General features: G+C 46.2%; 1 protein-coding gene and 1 long non-coding RNA gene across 4 annotated transcripts in view; one reads left to right on the top strand and one right to left on the bottom strand.

Annotated features, from left to right (window-relative positions):
* LOC309364321 (laminin subunit beta-1-like) overlaps window positions 1-20,006 on the bottom strand; it is a 71,631-nt gene that overhangs the window by 22,563 nt on the left and 29,062 nt on the right. For all 3 annotated transcript variants that reach the window (XM_081901296.1, XM_081901294.1, XM_081901295.1), the window contains exons 11-18: window positions 18,626-18,805; window positions 16,311-16,423; window positions 15,826-15,905; window positions 14,056-14,212; window positions 13,148-13,300; window positions 12,011-12,169; window positions 10,479-10,600; window positions 125-245 (exon numbers count right to left, since the gene is read on the bottom strand). In XM_081901296.1, the coding sequence (XP_081757422.1) occupies window positions 125-245; window positions 10,479-10,600; window positions 12,011-12,169; window positions 13,148-13,300; window positions 14,056-14,212; window positions 15,826-15,905; window positions 16,311-16,423; window positions 18,626-18,805 (1,085 nt within the window). The remainder of the gene's footprint in view (window positions 1-124; window positions 246-10,478; window positions 10,601-12,010; window positions 12,170-13,147; window positions 13,301-14,055; window positions 14,213-15,825; window positions 15,906-16,310; window positions 16,424-18,625; window positions 18,806-20,006) is intronic.
* LOC309365484 lies at window positions 192-19,961 on the top strand. The gene is made up of 2 exons (XR_014166191.1): window positions 192-301; window positions 19,194-19,961. It is a non-coding gene; the product is annotated as an uncharacterized lncRNA (long non-coding RNA).

The raw sequence follows: 20,006 nt of genomic DNA on the forward strand, positions 1-20,006 counted from the left end.
TGAGATGCATTCCCAAAAAGACTGGCAGCTTCTAGAGAATCTCCTTTGCTTGAATGGGGCTGGACATTGGCACGTCACTGTTTTTTGAGTGTGTGTGAAGATTTAAAACCTGGTTCTTTCTCACCGAGTCAACGAGGATGAAGGCTGCAGGATGGCGCTGTGCCACCCCTGCCCGCTGGAATCGCACGGTAATCTCATAATGGTTCCTGGGCTCGAAACAGAAGGGCCGTGGCAGGAGCACATACCTGGGGAGAGGGAAGACAAAGGTGAGAGACGGGGAAAGGCAGAGAACACACAAGGGGTAAGACTAGGCGCAAGAGGGTTGAGGAACCCCGTTCATAAAATGCAGGTGTTTGCAGACTCGGAGAGGATTGCTGGGAACGTTCTCAGCTGCCTTGAGGAGAAAAATGTGGCTCACTTTCAAAGTTTGATGTTGTGGACATGGCACATCCACCAGCCTCTGCCATGCAAATTGTGCCTGGATCACATGTGAGACCCACATCCACAACCATCATCACCACCACCAGCACCACCATCATCATTTATTATTTGTACCTCGCCCATCTGGCTGGGTTTCCCCAGCCACTCTGGGTGGCTTCCAACAGAGATTAAAAATACATTAAAACATCAGTCATTAAAAACTTCCCTAAACAGGGCTGCCTTCAGATGTCTTCTAAATGTCAGATACAGTGGTACCTCAGGTTACAGACGCTTCAGGTTATGTGATTTTGGGTTGCGCACCGCGCCAATCCCATAAGTACCAGAATGGGTTACTTCTGGGTTTCAGTGCTTGCGCATGCGCAGAAGCACTAAATTGTGCTTTCCGCATGCTCAGAAGCGCCGAATTGCGACCCCCGCGTGTGCAGACGCAGCACTGCAGGTTGCGAACGGTGCAGGTTGCGAACGTGCCTCCCACATGGATCATGTTTGCAACCCGAGGTTCCACTGCAGTTGTTTATCTTTTTGACATCTGATGGGAGGGTGTTCCACAAGGAGGGCGCCACTACCAAGAAGGCCCTCTGCCTGGTTCCCTGTAACCTCACTTCTCGCAGTGAGAGAACCACCAGAAGGCCCTCGGAGCTGGACCTCTGTGTCCAGGCTGAACGATGGGGGTGGAGATGCTCCTTCTGGTATGTGGGCCGAGACACAGTACATTTGCATCACACTTCCCCCCCACCATGGAACTTCAAGCATACTGGGCTGAGGCGGTTTAGGGCCTTGCACTTGGCCTTGCATGTATAACAGAATCTCATTGCCCCCAGCCATGACAAGGATACTGCCTGAGGATGATGGGCACTGTAGTCCAAAACATCTGGAAGGCACTAGATTGGTGCAGGCTGCCTTGGCCCTTCAGAAGAGACTGACAGCAGCATTCCTGCACCATTAGAGGGGACTAGAGAGGCAGCTGGCAGATCAAGGAAGGAGAGAGTCGGAGCAGGTAGACGAAAGAGAAGCAAAACACAAGATGAAGAGAGGGGCTGGTGGCTGTTATTTATAGCCTCACTATGTATATTAATTAAAAGTCCTCTATATATAATATTAGAAGTTAGAAGTTAGTTACAGAGTGGGTTGCTTACTGAGACAACGGTTGGTGCAATTCTTAAAAATATGTATTAAAGAACAACTCATGGGCATAGCCAAGAGGGGGCGAGGGGTAGCTGCCCCCCCAAATCAATAAAAATCAATTTGAATCTGAGGTTCTGCCCTCCGAAAAAAAGCCTGCCTCCCCCAACAACAACAATACAAAATAATAACCTAACAACAAATTCTTTTCCAAGCAAGCCCCTTTCTTAACAGTTATGGCAAGCCCAATAAAAATAATTGAATAATAATTAAATAAAGCAACAAAACATGAAATGCTCATTCGAGCCTCTGATAGTTAAGATTACCGATTAGGAGGGCCACTTTGAATGAAACCCTACTTAGCCATGAAATTGTAAAAGGGTTATACCGTATTTTTTGCTCTATAAGACGCACCAGACCATAAGACGCACCTAGTTTTTGGAGGAGGAAAACAAGAAAAAAATTATGAATCCCAGAAGCCAGAACAGCAAGAGGGATCACTGCACAGCGAAAGCAGCAATCCCTCTTGCTGTTCTGGCTCCTGGGGTAGCTGCGCAGCCTGCATTCGCTCCATAAGACGCACACACATTTCCCCTTACTTTTTAGGAGGGAAAAAGTGAGTCTTATAGAGCAAAAAATACGGTAATTACTTTCCCCCAGCTTACTACTCTGAAGTTCCTTAAACTTTCACTAGCCTCATTCAAATTTACCTTCTTTTCCCCACATTTAACCCATAGTATCTTTGTCATTTTACTCAAATTGGGCATTTCCCACATATACCATTCTCTAAAATGTGGGATTTCTCTGCCACCCCCAATATTTTGTTTATAGAGTCTTGCTTTGTGCCATTCTTTAAAAAATATTAGCAAGGCTTTTGAGGTTTTTTGTGTGCTCTCTGCCTCTGCCACGAGTCCAAATTATAAATTTTGCCTCATCTTTTTATCTGAACCTGAATAACTGTCTCTGCCAGGGCATAACAATAACCAGCCAACCTCTAATAGCTGTTGGGGGGGGGGGGGAACGACCGGTTGCCTGCAGACTGCAGTGGGTCTGCTTTGTTCCGCTGCCTTAGATAATCTTTTTCGGACAGAACAATGAGAGCCGCTTCTTTCATTTCACCAACCTGCCTGCCAGCGATAAAAGAAGGTGGCAACGATTCAAACCATCAAACTGCTTCAGGGGAAACACTTGTATGCCCCATTTCCTTCCTTCCTTCCTTCCTTTTCTTTTTAAAACCCAGGAAATGTTCCGAACCATTAACGAAGAGGGAGAACGAATTTCAAAGAAGATGAAAGGGGATCTTGAAAAGGGGTGGATGAGGAGTAGCCTTTCAGATTTGGGGGCTGAGGGTTTTTTGTTTTCTTGCTCCCCCTCACTCCCCCAATAGGGCTGCTAGAATACAAATGTGGCAGCCTTGGAAAGAAACAGGTTCTGAGCTTCTGAAATTGCACAGGCCTGTCAGATAAGAAGTTTGTCTCTCGTCATTAATTCGTTTGCCTATTTGTTAATGTCTTATCCCAGCCTTGCTCAATAATAATAATAATAATAATAGTAGTAGTAGTAGTAGTAGTAGTTTATTATTTGTACCCTGCCCATCTGGCTGGGTTTCCCCGGCCACTCTGGGCAGCTTCCACAGAAACCAAAAATACATTAAAATGTCACAGATTAAAAACTTCCCTGAACAGGGCTGCCTTAAGATGTCTTCTGAATGTCTGGAGAATTGATAGTAAGAGGGGGGGGGGGAATGGAAAATAAAGACTTATGAAGAGGTGAAAGAATTTGTTTATGATTGGTTGCACTACTACCAGATTAGTGAAATGTTTAAAAAAGATTGTAAAATGTGTGGATATGAAGTAAAAGAGGTATTGAATAATGAGTATAAAAATTTGTCTAAAATGTATAGAATGTTGTTGGAATGGCATACAAAAGATGAAGAGGTGAAATCAGTAATGATACATTGGGCCAGAGATTTTGGTTATAATATACAATATGATGATTGGACGAAATTATGGAATGAAAAGTTAAAATTCACGGCGTGTACCGCGTTGAAGGAAAATGTAATGAAAATGGTATATAGATGGTACATAACTCCAGTTAAATTAGCTAAAATGTATAAAACATGTAATAAGTGTTGGAAATGTAAAGAAAAAGAAGGAACTTTCTATCATATGTGGTGGGAGTGCAAAAAGGTGAAAGGCTTCTGGGAAATGATATATAAGGAATTGAAAAAGATGTTAAGATATACATTTGTTAGAAAACCAGAAGCCTTCTTACTAGGATTGGTAGGTAATGAAATTAATAGAAAAGACTGTAAACTTTTCCAATACGCTGTAACAGCTGCAAGAATACTTCTGGCGCAAAGATGGAAGCAGGAAGAAATTCCAACAGTGGAAGAATGGAGAATGAAACTGACTGAATATGCGGAATTGGATAAACTGACTGGGAAGATTCGATACCAGAAAGACCAAAAGTTTATCGAAGACTGGGGGAAATTTACAGATTATCTGAAAAGCATATGTGATGCACAGACAACGCTTGTTGATTTTGAAGAGTCTCTGTAAAAAATTAAGAAATATTGTAAAAAAGAAAGTAGGAGAAAGGAAGAGGAATGGTTAAAGGCAATAATAAGTTCAGAAATGCGTTAACAATAGAAATTTTAATGAAAGATTGGCAGAGAAACTGAGGGAAGTAAAAAATTGATGAATGTGAGAGTTAATATGAGTTGATTGTATAAAAATGTTTGGAAAATGAATAAAAATTATTATTAAAAAAAATGTCTTCTGAATGTCAGGTTGTTTATCGCTTTGACATCTGGTGGGAGGGCATTCCACAGGGAGGGCACCACTACTGAGAAGGCCCTCTGGCTGGTTCCCTGTAGCTTTGCTTCTCGCAGTAAGGGAACCGCCAGAAGGCCCTCAGCGCTGGACCTCAGTGTCCGGGCAGAAAGATGGGGGTGGAGACGCTCCTTCAGGTATACTGGGCCGAGGCCGTTTAGGGCTTTAAAGGTCAACACCAGCACTTTGAATTGTGCTCGGAAACGTACTGGGAGCCAATGTAGGTCTTTCAGGAATGGTGTTATGTGGTCTCGGCGGCCGCCCCCAGTCACCAGTCTACCTGCCGCATTCTGGATCAGTTGTAGTTTCTGGGTCACCTTCAAAGGTAGCCCCACGTAGAGCGCATTGCAGTAGTCCAAGCGGGAGATAACCAGAGCATGCACCACTCTGGCGAGACAGTCCGCGGGCAAGTAGGGTCTCAGCCTGTGTTCCTCTAGAGAGCTCAAAGCCGTGTACATTGGTCCTGCCCTCCATGTTATGATCACAGCAACCCTACGAGGTAGGCCACTCATTGAGATTATGGCCTGAGTGGAGATTTGAGACTGGGTCGCCCTTGTCTAATGCTCTAATTGCTACACATAAGCCTGTGTTGAGAACGGCAGCACAAACGCCTTTTGCACCCCACTATGAGCTATGCAGATCACTGCAGATGGTGACAGCAGTCACGAAATTAAAAGACGCCTGCTCACTGGGAGAAAGGCAATGGCAAACCTAGACAGCATCTTAAAAAGCAGAGACATCACCTTACCAACAAAGGTCTGTATAATTAAAGCCATGGTCTTCCCAGTAGTGATGTATGGAAGTGAGAGCTGGACCATAAAGAAGGCTGATCGCCGAAGAAATGATGCTTTTGAGTTATGGTGCTGGAGGAGACTCTTGAGAGTCCCATGGACTGCAATAAGATCAAACCTATCCATTCTGAAGGAAATCAGCCCTGAGTGCTCACTGGAAGGACAGATTGTGAAGCTCAGGCTCCAATACTTTGGCCACCTCATGAGAAGAGAAGACTCCCTGGAAAAGACCCTGATGTTGGGAAAGATGGAGGGCACAAGGAGAAGGGGTCGACAGAGGATGAGATGGTTGGACAGTGTTCTCGAAGCTACAAACATGAGTCTGACCAAACCGCGGGAGGCAGTGGAAGACAGGAGTGCCTGGCGTGCTCTGGTCCATGGGGTCACGAAGAGTCGGACATGACTAAACGACTAAACAACAACAACAATGAGCTATGCAAGAAGTGTGGATCAGGGGAAGGTGGAATAGGTTCTGTTATGTGCTGAAGTTTTCACCCTGGGCCAGCAGGGGGATACTGTAGATAGTTCAGGTCCACATATGCAAATAAGGGATTGAAAGTGACGTTCAGTGATTGGATAGTTACAGAAAGTGGTTACTGTTGCGTTGTAGTGGAGCTCTATATAAGCAGGCTGGCTGAACCCTTCAGTTCAGTTCTGTTCTGGCCTGTGAGTAAACAAGAGCTGTTTGAAGAATAGCTGTGTCATCTGATATGTCCACCCACATCTTAACAGGTTCCATAAAACTAGTTTTTACCCAGAGATGGACTACAGCCCAAAGGGAAGGTTTCCATCTTACCTGCAACCGAAGAATCATGGAGCGCAACAATCTGCTCTCCCCCCTCACAAAAAAAATAAAGGTGCTTCCAGGCTGTGGCTATTTTGAGGTAGGATTCAATCACATACTGGCAAATTCAGGTTTCACAATTAAAGTTAATTTGGAGCTCTTGTACAACAAACTAGTCACCCCCCCCAAAAAACCCCAACCCCAGACTTTTGCAATATTAAAAGTAACAGGGGAAATGCTCTGGAAAGTGTGGGATAATATTTGCCTGACACAGCATCACCTTCCTCACAAACATAGGCGCCGACTCCATGGGGCCTGAGGGGGCCCGAGCCCCCTCAAAAATTCGTTTGGGGGGCTCCGCCCCCCCAATAATTTAAGAAAATTATTGAGCGAATGTGTGGTCCCTGGAGCCGGAGCGCAGCGGCAAAAATCAGGGAAAAATAAGATCGGGCGGTTGGGCGAGGGAAGGCAGAAGCATTCTGCCTCAGGGTCTTACTGCCCACCCGCTTCTCTTGCTGCGTTTGCTCAACCTCAACAAAGAGCAGGGAATCCCCTGCCCTCCTGGCAAGCAGAGGGTTAAGGAAAGGATCGACTCCTAATTCTTTCCTAGTCACACTGCGTGCAGGCTCCAGCCCACCACCACCTCAAACATGCAGGTGGGAGAGAGAGAGAGGGGGCTGGCTGGGGGGGGGACTTTTGCCTTCCTTTCCTCCCCCCCCCGTTATACCCCTCTCCTGCATTCTTAGCCAGCTGCTTCTCCGCACACCCCTCTTGTGCTTCTTGTCCCTTCTGTGTTTTTCCTTCCCTCCCCATTTAAAACGTGGTGACAAAGCACGGATCCACATGGATCCTCAGGATTTTTGCATTGGGTCACCCCAAATTCACCATCAGATCACATTACATGTCCATGGCTACAGTCTGTACCAAAAAACACACGCACCCACTGTTGCCTGGGGCTGCAATGGTGCAAAAACATGGTTACAAAGCATGGATCTACAGGATCTTTGCACTGGGTCACCCCAAATTCACCATCAGATAACATAGCATGTCCATGGCTACAGCCTGCACCAAAAAAATCACGCACCCACTGTGGCCTGGGGCCACAATGGTGCAAACACGTGGTTACAAAGCACGGATCCACATGGATCCTCAGGATTGTTGCATTGGGTCACCCCAAATTCACCATCAGATAACATAGCATGTCCATGGCTACAGCCTGCACCAAAAAAATCACGCACCCACTGTGGCCTGGGGCCACAATGGTGCAAAAACGTGGTTACAAAGCATGGATCCACATGGATCCTCAGGATTTTTGCATTGGGTCACCCCAAATTCACCATCAGATCACATTACATGTCCATGGCTACATCTTGCACCAAAAAAATCACGCACCCACTGTGGCCTGGGGCCACAATGGTGCAAAAACGTGGTTACAAAGCATGGATCCACATGGATCCTCAGGATTTTTGCATTGGGCTACTCCAAACTCACTGTCAGATATTAAAAATCTTTATAAAATAGAGAATTAAATACATACAGAATGTTAAATTTTCAGTTTCAAAATATTAGTACTAGTTTAGTACTGTATTTCTATATTACTATAGTACTGTATTAGTTATTTTCAAATACTTAAATATTTTTAGGGTGTAAGACCCAATTAAAGCCCGTTATTTACATACAGTATTACAGTATTTACATACAGTATTAGGCATACTGTATTAACTTTATTAACTGTATTAAAGCATTAACTTTGAGATATTATTTTTATTTAATGAACCCTCAGCCTTATTCAAAGTAAGCTTAAATTAGCTATTTCACTTATTAATCAAAGCGCTATTACTGTGCGACAGCAATATTTTATGTTTTATTCTTTTAATGATAGTTTAGGATTTATTTAAATATCATTTCAGTCTTTTCAGAGCTATAAATTCACTGCTCTGTAATAGTCTATAAGTATAATTGTTACTGTAAATTAAATTAGCTTTTTACGAAAATACCGTGCGTGTTTATGTTTTGTTTCTTTTTTCAAAGCCAAAAAGTGTTTCAGGCTTGTCGAGTTTCCCGGAGTGTGGAGTTATAGAGAGTCGAGTTTTCGGGGTTCTAATGTTGATCATATGACTCTAAAATACTTTTTAAAAACTTTAAAACTCACTAATTTTCATCTAAAATTTAGAAAACTTCCCGGGGCAGGACCCCGGTATGGGCCCCCCCAATATTTTTTATAAGTCGGCACCCCTGCTCACAAACAAATCAGAACAAACGTGCAGTTAACAGGTTGTTTGTTCAAACTCAAAGTTTGTGTCAGCCATTTAAAATTTTCTAGCTGTGCATTTTGCCCCTCCCTTCCTGGGCTAACCACACAAAGGATATGATTTCTGGAACATATATAAGGTATCTCCCGTCTACCCCCAAATAATTGTAATATAGAATTGTCTGTTAATTATAAATCTGATACACAATTGCTAGTGTAAATTGACTAGTTAGTCTCTAGGTTCTATGGGACTGCATTTTGTGTTCCAACTGAGCAGCTGAGAACTAATGCTATTTTTTATAGAAAATGTCCCCTCTTTACTGGGACACTTAGATATACTTGAATATAGTACACAACAATAGGGTAGGGTTGTTGTTTTTTTGCAGTACAATGACCTCACATAATCCATACCCTCACAAACCCATCACACCTGAAAACCCATTGCACAATGCCTGAGACAAGAGGATATACCATAAGACGCACCAGACCACAAGACGCACCTAGTTTTTGGAGGAGGAAAACAAGAAAAAAAATATTCTGAATCTCAGAAGCCAGAACAGCAAGAGGGATCGCTGCGCAGTGAAAGCCTGCATTCGCTCCATAAGACACACACACATTTCTCCTTACTTTTTAGGAGGGGAAAATGAGTATTATAGAGCAAAAAATATGGTACTTTGAAAAACTGGGTATACTTCTCTACAGATAATACAAAACAAAGAGCGGCAAAGTTAAAAGAAATAATAACATGACAAAAAACGATTAAACAAAACAAAAAACACCGAAACAAAACAAAAAACACCGAAAAGCCGGAGAATAGGAAATCCTACATAAAACGGTCAGATCCCCCAAATACAACATGCTATGTACTTGCGTGAATTGAACTGGTGATTAGTAAGATCCCCACAAATACTAACTGTTACACTTATGTGAATGAAACTGGTTATTAGTTATAATAATGTAATACAAATAGACAGACAATAGCAGGCTCCAAAAAGGAAACTCCAGCATAAGAAGCTTGGAATGAGATCAGAGAAGGGAATAGTTAATTGTGCTGTTTCTGTTGCATCTTGTAGTACCAAAAGCCACCAGTACGTGTAGAGGGCTCATAGCCAAACCAAAATACCAACTATTTCCTAACCACAAACCCATGAGCTCTCCAGTTAATTATGGTAAAGACTCAGTCAATCCATCAGCAAATACTCAGATAACAGAAAAACCACGTGCTCTGTCAGTTGTGCCAAAGGCTGCCTGAAACGATCAGGATGTTGAAACAATAAGTATGATTTATTTCTTACAGCTGTAACGTAGAAACTACAAGTGTACTTGCACTAGTGCTGGGAAGTGTTTTGTAATTTTTGTGTGTGTTTTGTGTCTGTAAAGGGACCCCTGACCATTAGGTCCAGTCGTGACCGACTCTGGGGTTGCGGCGCTCATCTCGCTTTATTGGCCAAGGGAGCCGGCGTACAGCTTCCAGGTCATGTGGCCAGCATGACTAAGCCACTTTTGGCAAACCAGAGCAGCACACGGAAACGCCGTTTACCTTCCTGCCGGAGCAATACCTATTTATCTACTTGCACTTTGACATGCTTTTGAACTGCTAGCTTGGCAGGAGGGGACCGAGCAATGGGAGCTCACCCTGTCGCGGGGATTCGAACCGCCGACCTTCTGATTGGCAAGTCCTAGGCTCTATGGTTTAACCCACAGCGCCACCCACGTCCCATTTTGTGTCTGTGCAGAAGAGTAAATCTTCACTGTTTGCAGGCCTGTAGGAAAAGCAAACACCTGCCGATAAAACTCTTTATAAGCCTGCTAACAGATATATAGATACATACACACACCTGCATATGCAATTTTATCTAGCCCCTTATGTTACATTTTCAGGGAAAAGGCCAAGCAAGCTGCACAGCAAAATACACTTCTGGCTCCTGGCTCCTGTTCTGGGAACAAAGTGACTGCAGAGAATACAGTAATTGGCCAACCCCATTTTAGGCTGTCAGCCACACATTATTTTTATAACCCAAGAACCTGAAGGTGGTTATTAGTGACTCGAGACATGCATTAAAAACCAGCAATAGCAGACTCCAGTGTGATAAACAATTTGGAATTGATTTTTATTTTTTTTAAAGAGGACATAATCCATGAGGACTTGATTTCCAATAAAACTTCTCACTGACATGCTGTGGGTCATGGCAGCTTCCTCCCCACACTGTGCCCAGTGGGGCTGCTGCTCCTCCTCCTCCTCCCCTCATTCTTACCTGGAACTATGGGGCAGGCTCTCCCGATACATCTGCTCCGAGGGCAGCACGTTGCCGCAGCGAGGGCTCATGGGTAACGCCCGCGAGCTGACGCTGACGACAGCTTCCCAATCCTCTGTGGACTGAGAAGGAGACACAGCAGGTTTATAGCAGCCATCCCAGAGAATACAATCCCCATCAGGCCCACTGGGTGGATAGCCTCAGAGAAAGCCTTGCTGCAAAAACGTAATACGGCAAAAAAAACCTAGCAGTGGACATTCGCTATAAGGCTAGAGCAGAGGTCAGCAAACATTTTCAGCAGGGGGCCGGTCCACTGTCCCTCAGACCTTGTGGGGGGGGGGCCAAACTATATTTTGAAAAAATAAATGAACGAATTCCTATGCCCCACAAATAACCCAGAGATGCATTTAAAATAAAAGCACACATTCTATTCATGTAAAAACATGCTGATTCCCGGACCCTCCGTGGGCTGGATTTAGAAGGCGATTGGGCTGGCTCCCTTAGTTTGCCTACCCATGGGCTAGAGGAAACACTTGCTATAGGACCATTTCTCCCCCGAAAACCCGCCAGCTCTTATCCCTTGCCCTACCAGTGACACCTCCATCCCTGTGCCAAAGGTGGAGAACTTGTTCCTGACTCTTGGCTTGTCATGAATGAGCCATCTCTCAGTGAAGGTTTGCAGCCATCTCCCAGGGAAGGGTTACTGCCAACTGAAGAACTATCTGTTTGTTTTGACAATAAAGCATCCTTTTTCATTAACTACGCTCACTGTGTTATCAAGCCGGGAACTGGACTCCTGACATGGCTATACTGACTGTGGCTGATGGGGATTGGAATCCAACAGCATCTGAATGGTCGCACTCTTTCCACAATGTGTAATATGGATCAAATCCCCAGTTGATGGGCATAGATTAAAAGAACTGGGGCAAATCCTCCTTTCTACTGCTATTTTAACCCTCTCCAGCTCCAGAAAGGGTGTGAGTTATAAGTTGTTAAGTCCCTGCTTCAAATCTATCCCTTAGTCTCATCCGTCTGTCTGTAATATGGGGGATGGCCTACCTTGCAAGGTTGTTGTCAGTGTTATCAAGCTAATTTTATACAAAGTGCTCTGAGAACTTAGTTATTATGTAAAGATTAAGCATTATTATGATAACCATCATGGAAATATTCTCAGTCTCCCAGCTACAGTCCCCCCCCCCCCAGAAATCAATTTATGATCCAATAATGCAAGCATTCAGGAAAATGCCAGAACATTATTCCATTTATTATTATTATTATTATTATTATTGTTGTTGTTGTTCCATTAGTTTAATGTTGTATTTTATTTTTGTTTTTAAGTTGTAATCATTCATCTTGTTTTTATTATTGCTTGTAAGCCGCTCTGAGCCCGGCCTTGGCTGGGGAGGGTGGGGTATAAATAAAAAAATATTATTATTATTATTATTATTATTATTATTATTATTATTATTATTATTAACTTCTCCCCCCAACAACAAGCACCCGCCACGCCCACTCCAGTTCCTTCCACGCACCTCAGGCTCATAGCGCAACAGGATGTCATATTCCATGGGGTAGGGAATGTTGTCGATATGGAAGGATAAACCAGCCCCATCCCTCACGCGTGCAAAGCCGGGGCCGGTCCATGTAATCATGTGACCTGTATGCTCACGTTGCATGACTTCCACATCAGGCTGCGGGTGAAAACATGACATCAGCAAAGCCGCAGGGACACAGGGCGCTGCATTGCACTGAGTCAGACCATTACTCCATCTAGATGTGTATTGCCTACGGACAGTGGCTCTCTAGGGTTTCAGCCAGGGGTCTCTCCCAACCCTACAAGCAGATCTTGGGGACTGAACCTGGTACCTCCTGTGGGTTGGAATCCACTGGGAGCAGTCAAATACAACATTCCTTGTTTTCCTAGAGTGGACATGCAAGGGAATGTTTGGTCCAGCCAGTCGAAACTTCCTCTTCCTCCTGGCCTGGAGCATCCTTCCTTGCATGGGACTATTGGGTGGGCGTGGCCTTTCCAGACCTGGTAAAAGGTCAAGGCATGCTGCCACTCTCTCTGTTTTCCATCTTCTTTTTGTCCTGCGAACTTCCTGGACTGCTAACTGCAGTCATTAGGTCAGGAGTCAGCAAACTACGGCCCACGGACCGGATATGGCCTGAGGTGGTCATTAAACCGACCCCCGGCCCTTGCCCCCTGCTCAGTTAGTCCCCGCGTGGAACTGACACTCCATCTGACACTCCTAGAGGTAGGCTGGGTGCTTTCGGGAACCTGAGCTGTGAGCAGAATCATCCTGGTTTTTGTAGTCCTCCCACACGACACCACTTAAGTCGCTGCAGGACATTCCTGACCAACAGCAAAGCACCTGAATTCTACTTGCGTAAAATCATGGGCATGCACAGCTCACGGAGGATGCCTCTAACAGATTGCATTGAGGAAGTGCATAGTGTCTATTCAAGTGTATGTTTTACCTTCTGGCTAAGTGCAAGGCAAAGAATTAACATAGTTGACCAAGAAGACCCAAGTGGCTGCTCCTCAGCTCAGCTTTATGGACCAACACCACCTCTACTGAGCGGCCTGGAGCTCTGGTCCAAACCACCCTTGACTTCCTTCCCTGGTTTCCCCCAGCATCCTCTCTCTCCCACCCTATTTCGGTCACCTTCTGCTGAAGTTGCCTGGCTTTTCGGAGCGCCGCTCGCTGCTGCAGGAGTCTGATTGTGCTGTGCTGTCGTCGCAGCCTCACTTTGCGCCCGTTCTGGACCCCGTTGTAATATTCCACACAGTCCACAGGGGCCTCGGGCCGCAAGGCACCCTACAACAAAGCAGGGAAAATTTTTTATTTCCAACACCATTGGTTGCTCCTTCTAACCATTTCCATCCGCAGCCGTTCAGCAACCAAGGGGCTCTGAAAGGCTCACTGAGGCTGCCAGGGGAAAGAGGGAGCCCATGGAACTACCCTATATTGTATGGTTTGGCCAATGGAGGTTGACCCATATGGGCAACTGGAGAGTTGCCCCACCAGCCTCATTCTGTCCACACTTGCTTGGCTTTTTACTTAAAAGTGTTCTCCTTCTATAAGTCAGAAGGGAGGAGAATGGGGACGAAACTAGAATTAGTTGCCTCTGCCTGCCATTGGCTCTGGTTCCACCTATCATTGGCCCTCCTTGCCTTCCATCCTACCAGCCCATGATTGACTGATTGAGCCATCAGGACAGTTTTAATGAATTTTCTCCTTGCCTGCAGATACCTCCGTGGTGATGTGCCTTACATGCTCATACAAAACATTCTGAATTCATGAATGAATTTGTGGCATGCAAGTCAGTCAGTGTATTCAAGGTTCTGATTTAGGCCAGTAAGCTGGGCTGGGAACTTTTCAGTCCCCATGAAGGTGTGCGTGCTCCAAGGACAACAAAGTCTCTTGGACAACACCCACAATAAATGCAAGAAATGGACAGAAAATGGACAAGTAACCCACATTCACTAGCAGTTTTCCAGACACAGCCCCCCTCGCTCTATGTCCCGGGTTCTCACGCTCCCCTTTCCCTTCCTCTGTCCCAGTGCACTCACTGGCAGGCCCTGATGGGTTGGTGCAAGTCCTGTGGCATGCTCTGCTTCATACATATAATAGTCCAGGGGCATGCAGAAAAACCCTGGCTGCACTTCATCACACTGGCGCCCGATGAGGTGGGGCCGACAGGGGCATTGCCCATCATCCATGGAACACCTGGAGAGAGAGAGAGACAGCGAGACAGACAGAGAATGAGAACAATGGAAGAATATTTGAGCCCTGCCGTTGGAGTAGGTTCGGCAAAAGGGGTGCAAAAGAGAGAGGGAAGTTGCACACTCGAGTAAAAAGTCTCTTGATTCGCTTTAACTCACAGCTGGAAAGAAAGAATTGGGAGGGCACTTAAAGAGTGTGCTCTGAATCTTCCTTATCCATTTGACCCCATGTGTTTACCTGTCCAGTGCTTGGCCTCAGGTATGGTTTTAGGTCAAACCACATGGCAGTCAAAATGGGGAGGCCAGGTGGGTCTAATTAGGCCTGCGGGATGGAGTTTCCCTACCACTGTCCTAGACCAAAAAAAGCCACCATGTGCAGCAATGTGCAAGTATAGCAAGTTCAGCTTTTTTTACAATCACAACTCTGCACTACACATTTAAAGCAGTCTTGTGCCGTTTTTAAAAAAGTCAAAGCTTCCTCCAAAGGATCCAGGGAATGGTAATTCGTCAAGGGTGTTGAGAAGTGTTAAGAGACCCCCTATTTTCCTCTCGCGGAGCTACAATTCTCAGAGTGGTTTCGCAATTCATCCCTCTTCCAGGGAGGGAACTCTGGGAATTGTGGCTCTCTGAGGGGAATACAGGTCACCTAAGATCTTGCATCATCATCATCATCGAAACAAACTAGAGTTGTGTTATGTACTGAGTTGAATAGGATCCAAAATGCAGCAGTCTGATTGGTCCTAGAAAAATGCAGCAGTATGATTGGTCTGCAGGAGCCACCCAATCCAGCTCCAGATGAAAGTGAATCCACAACCTGATTGGCCTACAGGAGAATTCCGGAATTAGCCAATCTCGTGCAGCCCATTGTGTAAATAAAGTATATAAAGGAGATACTTTGGGGAAACTTCCATTCCTCCTCAGCACTATGAGCTGAATAAAGAGCATGAAATCCACTTTCAAGTTGTTAGCTGTGGGGAAGCCATGAGTGTTTAAAGTGATATGATGCTGCTTTAAATGTACTGCTCAAATGGGGCCTCACAGAATCACTTACAATTAAAACAACGTGCAGTTAAGAAGTTTAAAATATGCTTGCATGACCTTCACTGCAAAAGCAACCTTTTTACTTATTTTCCATGCTTCTGTGCAGTGCTGCGAAGTGAGAGATGGCTTCAGATGTAGTACAGAGCTTGACCACTCTTCTTCTTTCTTCTTTGGCGATCACTCGTAGCCGAGTAAGATTGTCTTCTATAAACACGGTTTTAACGATGAGTCTGTAAGTGACTGTGGAGACCAATTCTGGATCTACACGTCCTTCCACAGTGGGGGCATTGGTTTCCGGATGGGAGTTGACCACGGTGTGGGTTTGCCAAGCGTGCCTTCCTCTTAGCACGTTTCTCCCTTGCGTCCTGAGTTCGAGTGTCTTCAAAGCCCATGACGCCTTTGGTAAAGGCTTTTCTCCAACTGGAGTGCTAATTCCATATCCTGGACACCTGAGTGGCCCCTGAGAATATAGAAGTTGGCCACCCCTGCACTCTTCCCTCCCTTGCCAGCCACGGAGCGCCGTTCCCTCCCTCCCCTCCCCTCCCCCAGCCCACCCCATGTCCCTTCCATTCCAACCTGTTGCTGTAGGCACCTCCAAAATCACAAGCGCAGCTCCGGCAGCCAGCCATATCATTGCTCAAACCCCAGTATTCAGGCTGTGGAGGAAAAAGACCACTAGTTCAACAGAAGAAGAAGAAGAAGAAGAAGAAGAAGAAGAAGAAGAAGAAGAAGGGGAGGAGGAGGAGGAGGAGGAGTAGTTTGGATTTGATATCCCGCTTTATCACTCCCCTTCAGGAGTCTCAAAGCGGCTAACATTCTCCTTTCCCTTCCTCCCCCACAACAAACACTCTGTGAGGTTAGTGGGGCTGAGAGACTTCAGAGAAGTGTGACTAGCCCAAGGTCACCCAGCAGCTGCATGTGGAGGAGCGGAGACACGAACCCGGTTCACCAGATTACAAGTCTACCGCTCTTAACCACTACACCACACTGGCTCTCTAAAGCATATTAAGGCCTGGAGTATCCGCATCACGCCTTTTATTGGTTCCGCAGCACCCACTCACCAAACATTGGTTGCAGTATCGCCCGGCGACAAATCGCTTGCAGTAGCAGTCGCCGCTGATGTGGTCACAGGGAAGGCTACCTGGGATAATCCCACGAGGGTCACACCTGCAGGCTGAGAACACACATAACTAGCACTTTCCATGGGTTTTCATCCAGCTATGCCAGGCACAAGGCTAAGCCATCTCCTGGCCCAGCTCAGCAGGGCTCCAGAATTCGAGGCAACTACCCCACCCATTGCTCCACACACCCCCCCCCCGCAAACACCCAGATTCTGCAAGCAGAATACATTACCGTATTTTCCGCTCTATAAGACACACTTTTTACCCTCCAAAAATTAAGGGGAAATGTGTGTGCGTCCTATGGAGCGAATGCAGGCTTCTTGGCTTCAGTGATAGCAACGTGAAGTCTCCGAAGCGCAGAGGGAGCACTCCTTCTGCGCTCCGGAGGCTTCGAGTTGCTTTTGCTGAAGCCTGGAGAGCGAGAGGGGTTGGTGCGCACCGACCCCTCTCGCTCTCCAGGCTTTGGGGATAGCCGCCTGAAGCCTTCGGAGCACAGTGCGAGTTCACGCTGCGCTCCGCAGGCTTCGGGTTCCTTTTGCTGAAGCCGGGAGAGCAAGACTCTCCTGGCTTCAGCAGAGAGGGAGAGCTGCCCAGCGCCCCTTCAGCCAAGCGGGAGCAGAAATGGAAGGGGCTCCGTTTCTCCTGCCGCTTTGCTGAAGGGGCGCTGAGCAGAAAGGGGGAGATTTTTTTTTTCTTGTTCTCCCCGTCTAAAACAAGGTGCGTCCTATAGAGCGAAAAATAGGGTAAATCAAATCAGGCGTGTCTCCTGATTGCACAGGTTGTATTGCTTTAAGCCAAAAGGAACAAATTTTTAATAATTTAGAATTTTTAATCCCATTGTCTTGGCTGCGGGACAGATGGCTAGAACTCGTGAAACACTGGTTATAGGAGAGCAAGAAGTAGGGGGCTTGGGAAAGGCTGGAAACTCTGTGAAGCAATGAAATGGAAGTGCCATTCAGATTCCAGACATGTTGGTGCCTGAAGCTGAACAGAAAAAAATTCAAATTGTGGTAGAAGTGTTACTACTGTTGCTCATAAGCATAATAATTTATCCATCGTCCTCTATGCAATCATTTCAAGGCAATGTGCAATAAATTATTTTTAAAACAGCCAATGCATTTAAAAGAAAATGATAACAAAAGGTAAAAGGTAAAGGACCCCTGGATGGTTAAATCTAGTCAAAGGCGACTATGGGGTTAGAGCACTCATTTCACTTTCAGGCTGAGGAAGCCGGCATTTGTCCACAGACAGCTTCCCGGGTCATGACTAAACCACTTCTGGCGCAACGGGACACCATGATGGAAACCAGAGCACATGGAAATGCTATCTACCTTCCCACCACAGCGATACCTATTTATCTACTTGCACTGGTGTGCTTTCAAGCTGCTAGGCTGGCAGGAGCTGGGGCAGAGCAACGGGAGCTCACCCCATTGCACAGTTTTGAATCGCCGACCTTCTGATCAGCAAGCCCAGGAAGCTCAGTGGTTTAGACCACAGCGCCACCCGCATCCCTTTTTAATATGAATAGACTCTCATGGCAAAACCCCATCCATCTGGCTGGAACAAAAAATATCTTCATTTATTTCTGGAAAGCGCAGAGAGTGGGCCCCTGTTGTATCTCGTGAGAAATGTTGTTCCACAGATCAGGGGCAGACTCCCTAAAACCCCTGCTCCAAGTTACTGTGAGGTAGACTTCTGAGACCTTTGGAACTTGCAGAAGACAGTGGCGGAGCTTCATGCTCCAGCACTGGGGGAGCGGAGAGAAGGCGGGGGCGTGGTTGGTGCATGTCAAGGGGCGTGGCACGTGTCCTGGGGGCGTGGCGCCCAGCGCGGGAGGGGGGCAGCTGCAATGGCACCCCACTGGGATCTCGCTGCCGGGGGCGGGGTGCTCCCCCCGCACTCCTCTTCCTCCACCAGTGGCAGGAGACACCCTCCCACAGAACACACAAATATACTGGGTGTGTAAGGGGGTGTTTCAAGTAGTCTGGTTCTGAGCTGCATAGGGCCTTATACATTAATGACAACACCTTGAACTTGGCCTATCCCCAGATTGCTGCCAGGGCAAATCCCGCTAGCAAGGGGTTATATGCTACCACAAGCAACCTAGCTGCCGCATTTTGCACCGGCCGCTGCCTCTGGAACAACCCAGATATCAAGCCCCCCCCACACACACACCATGTATCCATGCTAGCATGACTTGATTCCACACCTGCCCCCACAAAGTCTGGTGACCCCAGAAAGTCACCGATACTAACGCTGGCACCCAAGAGGGTCATTGCGGCTCAGTCCGTAAAAGGCCTCTTTGCAGCTGTCGCAACGCACGCCTTTGACGTTCTCTTTGCAGCGGCACTGCCCAGCGATCATGCCCAGCATCGCATCTGTATGACTGTCACAAACGCCACCGTCCAAGGAGCCCACTGGGTCGCAGTCACATGCTGTGGGACAAAAGAAATTGGATACTGTTCGGGTCCCCTTTACAACTTACGTTAAAAGGGACTCTGCCTTTATGTTCCCTTCCAATCACACAAGTTTCATTAAGGAGAAACAAGAAGAGGTAAAGATAAAAGACCCCTGGACAGTTAGGTGCAGTCAAAGGCAACTATGGGGTTGCTCATCTCGCTTTCAGGCTGAGGGAGCTGGCTTTTGTCCACAGACAGTTTTCCGGGTCATGTGGCCAGCATGACTAAACCAATACATGACTTTAAAAACTTTTGCCTTTGCTTTTTTCATTCTTTTTTTATGCCAGGAGGTTGAGCACAGTCTGTTAGTTGTGAAGTATTTCATAATATGATGTGTTCCTTTTGTTACTTGTTTCATGTATAGGTTTCTTCCATTGTGAAAATATTTCTTCAAGAGAGAGAGGGTGCCGCTGAAATTTGACAGGCAAAAGTCTGCCAATCTTCTCAATTACGTACTGTTATAAGTGGGTTTTTTTTTGGGGGGGGGATTAGGCTGTATGCCTGAGCCCTGCTTCTAATTCCTGGATCCAGCACAAATTCAATTGTTGGAATAGCCAGGCCAGACTGGTAATGGCCCACTTTGTTAATGGAACAAAAAAAGGAGCTCTGTGCCAGAGGTCAAATGGCTGGGCCTTCCTCTCTCAACTGTCTATTACTTATAAAGGCAAAAGGCCAGAGTGGAAAATTGAATGATGTGACCTAGAAGTAGAGCAGCAAGCTAGAGATAGAGCCAAGCCTCTCGATCAATTTTTATTATGGCAAAACAGACGGCACAGAGCCATGCCTGGTTTCTGCTGGGATCCAAGTCTGTGGCTAAGGGAGAAGCAAGACCGCCTTGGAACGTTAATGCGGTCAACCCCTCCGTTGCCAGGCTCAGGTTGTGTATATGTGTAAATGAGCCATCTATCATAAAGACACCACAGTCTCCAATGTGCCTCTTTGCAAAGGAAACATGAACCCTGGGTGAGCGCCTGGAATGCCCAGAATCTCACACCACTAAAAAATGGCGTGAAGCAATAAAAATCAATACCGCAAATAGATCAGGGGATCACAGCCACCGTTTATCTGTATGCTGTCTCCTCACAGTAAACCCTGCTCGAGGCGATTCACATCACGATTCATCATCCTCATACTGTAATAAAAAAAGACAGCGACTGGGACGATAGAAGGACACTCA

This window comes from Podarcis melisellensis (assembly GCF_964234715.1).
Source record: "Podarcis melisellensis genome assembly, chromosome: 2".
Taxonomy (NCBI): Eukaryota; Metazoa; Chordata; class Lepidosauria; order Squamata; family Lacertidae; genus Podarcis; species Podarcis melisellensis.